Source organism: Ipomoea nil, unplaced genomic scaffold (genome assembly GCF_001879475.1).
Source record: "Ipomoea nil cultivar Tokyo-kokei standard unplaced genomic scaffold, Asagao_1.1 scaffold3226, whole genome shotgun sequence".
Lineage (NCBI taxonomy): Eukaryota > Viridiplantae > Streptophyta > Magnoliopsida > Solanales > Convolvulaceae > Ipomoea > Ipomoea nil.
In genome coordinates, this window is record NW_017619654.1 from 153,940 (window position 1) to 160,096 (window position 6,157).

General features: G+C 44.6%; 1 protein-coding gene across 1 annotated transcript; it reads left to right on the forward strand.

Moving 5' to 3' along the window:
* Positions 1–395: 395 nt before the first annotated feature.
* Positions 396–4,387, forward strand: LOC109168725. Its single transcript, XM_019317707.1, has 7 exons — positions 396–534; positions 586–1,615; positions 1,674–1,806; positions 2,667–2,995; positions 3,116–3,403; positions 3,449–4,264; positions 4,363–4,387. The coding sequence occupies exons 1-7, from the start codon at positions 396–398 to the stop codon at positions 4,385–4,387; spliced, it is 2,760 nt and encodes a 919-aa protein (XP_019173252.1).
* Positions 4,388–6,157: the final 1,770 nt, after the last annotated feature.

A 6,157-nucleotide genomic window follows, 5' to 3' on the forward strand; every position in this document is an offset into this window, starting at 1 on the left:
GCGAGATGCGGGTGTCGATTGAGAGAGAGAGGGTAAATCTATTTGGAAAGATTTGAACTAGGAGAGGATTATGGGGGGAGGTTTAGGTTGGGTAGGGGTTTAGAAAGGGTAGGAGTTTATGGGTGGAGGTTTGATACCCCATTAAACTCTGATTTTCCTCCTTTATCTCCTGATTTCCTTCTCAAAATCGTGTACCACAAATACAATCATACTCAAACATCTCGTCAGTATTAGGACTCTATTATTATTAGTATTTGTTACCTATTGTTACTAGTATTAGTCTGGTATTAGGTTTGCTATTCGCTACTATATATATTTCTGTACAGACTTATTATTTGATTCATTCAGAAATATTATATCCTCATCTGGTATCAGCAGGTTCTTTTTCTCTCTCTATGGCGCACCTCGGTTCTGATGGCGGTTCTGTTGGAAGTTCTGAACGGACTGTTTCTGAGGCTGCGCTTGTGGCACCCCTGCAGTCCGGGGTGTCGTTTTCTTCGGCTCATCACTTCGTTTCCATCAAATTGACATCCCGTAATTTTTTGTTTTGGCGCACTCAGCTTCTTCCGTTCCTGGATGGCTAAGGATTATTGGGTTTTGTCGATGGAACGTCTGTGTGTCCCCCGTTTACTGCGATTACGGTACCTTCTGCCGAGGAGGCTGCTGCTGCCGTGTCTTTGTCGGCCGTATCGTCCGCCGCTCGAAGTGCATGGCTTCGTCAAGATAAGGTCGTGCTCTCCTTGTTGATCTCGTCCTTGTCCGACGAGATGATGCATCTTGCCATCGGTAAAACCTCCTCTCGGCATTTGTGGGTGGCGATCGAACAGGTTCTTGGTTCGACGACTCGGGCCCGTGCTCTTCGGTTGGTGGGCGAACTGCAAGGATTGCGGCAGGGGGATGCTTCGATCCCGGATTATCTTGGGCGTGCTCAGGTGCTTATTGAGGATTTGGCACTTGCCAGCCGTCCGGTGACACTCGAAGATCAGAATATGTATATATTCCGAGGCTTGCGGTCCGAATATCGCCCTTTGGTGGCGTCGCTGACGAGGGGTGCTCCGGTGTCTTTACCCGAGTTATCCGATTTTCTTGTTTCGCAGGCCTTTATATGTGCTGATGATGGTGGTGACGTTGCTGCTGCTCCGGTCGCCATGGCGGCTCAGCGAGGTGGAGGTCGCTCGGGCGGGCAGCAGCGTGGCGGCGGCAATCGAGGCCGAGGTCGTGGCAAGGGCCGAGGCCGCGGTCGAGGTGGCGCCGGGGCTGTCCAGTGCCAGATCTGCTCCGGCGAAGGCCACTCGGCCGCTTCGTGCTATCGTCGTTATGATGGCGCTCTGGGGTCGCGGGCACATGTTGCATATTCTGTTGATGATTCGGCTTCGGTTAATCCTCAACAGTGGTTTCCTGACACTGGTGCGTCGAATCATGCCACTCTGGATCCGTCTTTAATGTCCTCGGCGGTTCCTTATAATGGTCCGGATCATCTTCGTGTTGGTGACGGTAAGTGTTTACCTATTGTTAGTACTGGTTCATCTTCGTTAGCCGCATCTAAAACACTGTTTCGATTGTCTGATGTTCTTCATGTTCCTGGGCTTTCTGCGTCTTTATTGTCTGTGCAACGGTTTGCTCGTGATAATAATGTCTTTTTTGAGTTTCACCCTGATTGTTTCTTTGTGAAGGATCGTTCAACCAGGGAAGTTCTATATAAATGGCCGGCTTCGGGGGGTCTCTATTCTTGGCCTGTCTCTCGTTCAAGTCCCGCTGCGTTTGTGGCCTCTCGAGTCTCCTCTGACGTGTGGCATAGCCGGTTGGGTCATCCTCACCCGCGTGTCTTGCGGCAGATTTTAAATTCATGTTCTATTCAGTCTAGTTTTAGTGATACTTCGGAATTGTGTCGTGCTTGTATGCTTGGGAAATCCTCACGGTTTCCCTTGCCTCGTGTCAATACTACTACGTCTCATGTTTTAGAACTTATATATACTGATATTTGGGGCCCAGCGCCTTTTCTTTCCGTCAATGGCTTTCGTTATTTTGTTTTGTTTGTTGATGACTATACGCTCTATGTATGGTTTTATCCTATGCGTTTGAAAACTGATGTGTATGCTATCTTCTAGCAGTTTCGGTCACTAGTTGAGCGTTCATATGGTCGTAAGATTGTCTCTATTCAATCTGATTTAGGGGGAGAGTATAAACGGTGACACCGTACTTTTGTCTCTTTGGGTATTAATCATAGGCCGTCTTGTGCCTATACCCATGAGCAGAATGGTAGAGTTGAGCGTCGGCATCGTCACGTTGTGGAAACGGGTTTGGCTCTCTCTGCCCAGGCTTCGGTTCCACAACGATATTGGGATTATGCCTTTGAGACTGCGGTCTATCTCATCAATAAGATGCCGACTCGGGTTTTGGATAATGATAGTCCTCATTCTCGGTTGCATCGTTCTAGTCCTTCTTACTCTTTCTTGCGTGTGTTTGGCTGTCTCTGTTATCCTCTGTTACGCCCGTATAATCGTAACAAGTTGCAGTATCGGTCTTCTCCGTGTGTGTTTCTTGGTTATCCGTTTTCGTTTCGTGGCTATCGTTGTTTTGATCCTGCTACTAACAAGGTATTCATTTGCCGTCATGTGCGGTTTGATGAAACCATATTTCCATTTGCTTCTTCTGTCCCCTCTCAGGTCTCTAGCTCTCGCCCGATTGAGCCATGGGGTGTTGGCGCCATTCAGGTTGGCGCGAGCTCCGGTGTTTGTTCTACTGGGCCGGATCCTCGTCTGGAGATGGACACGGATTCCGGGGCTGCTGGTAATGCTTCTGATTCCCGCACCGAGACTGTCGTGGCTCCAGATGTGGCAATATCGGGTGCTCCTAAGGCGCCCAAGCGAAGTCGGCGCACGGTAAAACCGGTTCCACCTCGGTCTCATGTTATGGCGACTCGTTCTTTGGGGCCGACGCAGCATGTGGCTCTTATGACTGTTTCTGAGCCGACCTGTTATTCTCAGGCAGTTCGGTATTCGGAATGGCGTGAGGCCATGGATCTTGAGTTTAATGCCTTGCTCCAGAATCACACTTGGCGTCTGGTTAGTCGCACACCTGGTATGAATGTTGTAGGCTGCAAATGGGTGTTCAGGACGAAGCGCAAGGCTGATGGCACGATTGAGCTGCACAAGGCTCGGTTGGTGGCTAAGGGGTTCAATCAAGTCGCAGGACAGGACTTTTTTGAGACCTTCAGTCCTGTTGTAAAACCCACAACCGTGCGGCTTCTTCTCTCCTTGGCTGTCTCTCGCGGTTGGGTAATTCGGCAGTTGGATGTTCACAACGCCATTTTGAATGGTAATCTTGCAGAGACAGTCTACATGCGACAGCCGCCTGGCTATGAGGACTCGTCACGACCGGATGATGTATGCTTATTACAGAGGTCACTCTAAGGTCTTAAGCAGGCTCCTCGCGCATGGTTTAACAGGTTACATGCTTTCTTGGTGTCGGTTGGTTTTTCACCTTCAAAGACTGATGTCTCTTTATTCATATACACTCGTGACTCTGTATCTTTATATGTGCTTGTTTATGTGGATGATATCCTTGTTATGGGATCTGATGCTTCGCGTGTTACTCGGCTTCTGACTGACTTAGCCTTGGAGTTCAAGATTCGTGACATGGGTGCTCCGTCCTTTTTTCTGGGCATTGAGACGGTCTCTCGTGGTGATGGTTTGTTTCTTTCTCAGCAGCGATACATGCGAGATATCTTGAGCCGTGCAGGTATGGTGGACTGCAAGCCGTTGGCTACTCCGGTGCCTGTGACTCGACCCGTTTCTGAATCGGTGGTTCCTTATGCCGATCCCACGCAGTATCGCAGTCTTGCTGGGGCTCTGCAGTATCTTACTGTCACTCGCCCGGATTTATCTTTTGCTGTGAATCGGGTCTGTCAGCATATGCACTCCCTGACTACTGAGCATTGGGCAATGCTCAAACGTGTTCTGCGGTACGTTAAAGGCACTTTGCATTTTGGTCTGTTTATTCGCCCATCCTCCTCTGTTGCAGTGCATGCTTTTTCGGATTCGGACTGGGCTGGGGACCCCGCTGACAGAAAGTCTACTAGTGGCTCTGCGGTTTTTCTTGGTGACAATCTGATCTCTTGGTCTTGCCGGAAGCAACGTACGGTTGCTCGTTCGTCTACAGAGGCCGAGTACAAGGCACTAGCTGACGTGTCTGCTGAGGTTACCTGGTTGGTTTCTCTATTGCATGAACTTCGATTGTCGTTGGCAACTCCTCCCACTCTCTGGTGTGATAATCTGGGTGCAACTTATCTCTGTTCCAACCCGATGTTCCATGCTCGTACGAAACATGTGGAAATTGACTATCACTTTGTTTGTGACAAAGTGGCAAAGAAAGAGTTGCAGGTTAGCTTCATTTCTACTAAGGATCAGCTGGCTGACGTGTTCACTAAAGCTCTCCCTGGTCCGCGTTTCTCTACTCTGTGTGGCAAGCTCAATGTTGTAGCTAGTCCACCTTGTGCTTGAGGGGGAGTATTAGGACTCTATTATTATTAGTATTCGTTACCTATTGTTACTAGTATTAGTCTTGTATTAGGTTTGCTATTCGCTACTATATATATTCATATACAGACTTATTATTTGATTCATTCAGAAATATTATATCCTCATCGTCAGTAGCAAAAATCAACCATAAATAATTAATCACACATAACAATATATTATGGTAATTTCCAATCAAATTAAACACATATTGGAAATTAACAAAATTATCACACATTTTCCAAATTCATATTTAGAAACAACTTCATATAATTAGCACACAAATCAGATTCTAAAATATTTTAGAAACTAACAAAAATATTAACTTTTAGCTCAGGTTTCCAAAACATTTTAAAACAAATTATAACACATAAACCATATATGTACGAAACACATATATAATGCAATAAACATACTAAATTAAATCTTTTTAAAGCAAATTGTTCATGCAAACAAATTATTTAAATTATACAAACATGAACAAATACTTCGTAGATTTAAATAACACATTAAAACATGTAATTTTAAACAAATTGTCAAATAATCACGAATTGCATATTTCATCAAATTAATTTGCATGGCATATGATTTCACGTTAAATAACACATGCAAATACACAATTAAATTCCTAACACATATTGCAATTTTATTATACAAAAAAATTTCGAATAAACATATGCATATAATCACATACAACAATTTATTCACGTAAAACAATTTATTTTGAGCACAAGTATCAATTGTGCTAAAAATAAATTGTGAGATTAAGTCCAGTGATCTTAGCTCATTTCGATCATTCCCAACTCGTGCCTTAAGGTAGAAAATCTCGTTTCGCATAAAGGCTTTGTGAGAATATCAGCAACTTGGTTTTCCGTAGGGATATATTCGATCTTTAGATTTTTCTTTTCAACGTGATCCATTATGAAGTGATGTCGAATGTCGATATGTTTGGTTCTTGAGTGAAGCACCAGATTGTGAGTGATAGCGATTGCACTAGTATTATCACAATAAATTCTAACGTCATCACAATTAACTCCGTAATCCTTCAATTGTTGCTTCATCCAAAAAATTTGCGCACAATAACTTCCTGCAGCAATATATTCGGCCTCGGCGGTACTAGTTGCGATGGAATTTTGCTTTTTGCTGAACCAAGAAACAAGCCTTCCCCCCAAGAACTGGTATGTGACGGAAGTGCTTTTTCTGTCTATTTTGCAACCTGCAAAATCCGCATCTGAAAAACCCGTTAGAGTAAAATCTGTACCTTTTGGATACCACAATCCAACATTGATTGTGCCTTTCATATATCGTATGATCTTCTTTGTTGCAGTGAGGTGGCTTTCTTTTGGATTTTCTTGGAATCTTGCACACACTCCCACAGCATAAGAAATGTCTGGCCTGCTTGCAGTAAGATATAGAAGAGAACCAATCATTCCTCTATATTTTGTTTGATCGACATCCTTTCCATCTTCATCTTTGTCTAGCCTTATTGATGTGCTCATTGGAATTTTGATCTATGATTTTCCATCAAGGCCAAACTTCTTTATCAAGTCGCGAGTGTACTTTGCTTGATTGATGAATATTCCTTCTTTCAGTTGTTTGACTTGTAAGCCCAAGAAGTAATTCAATTCACCCATCATGCT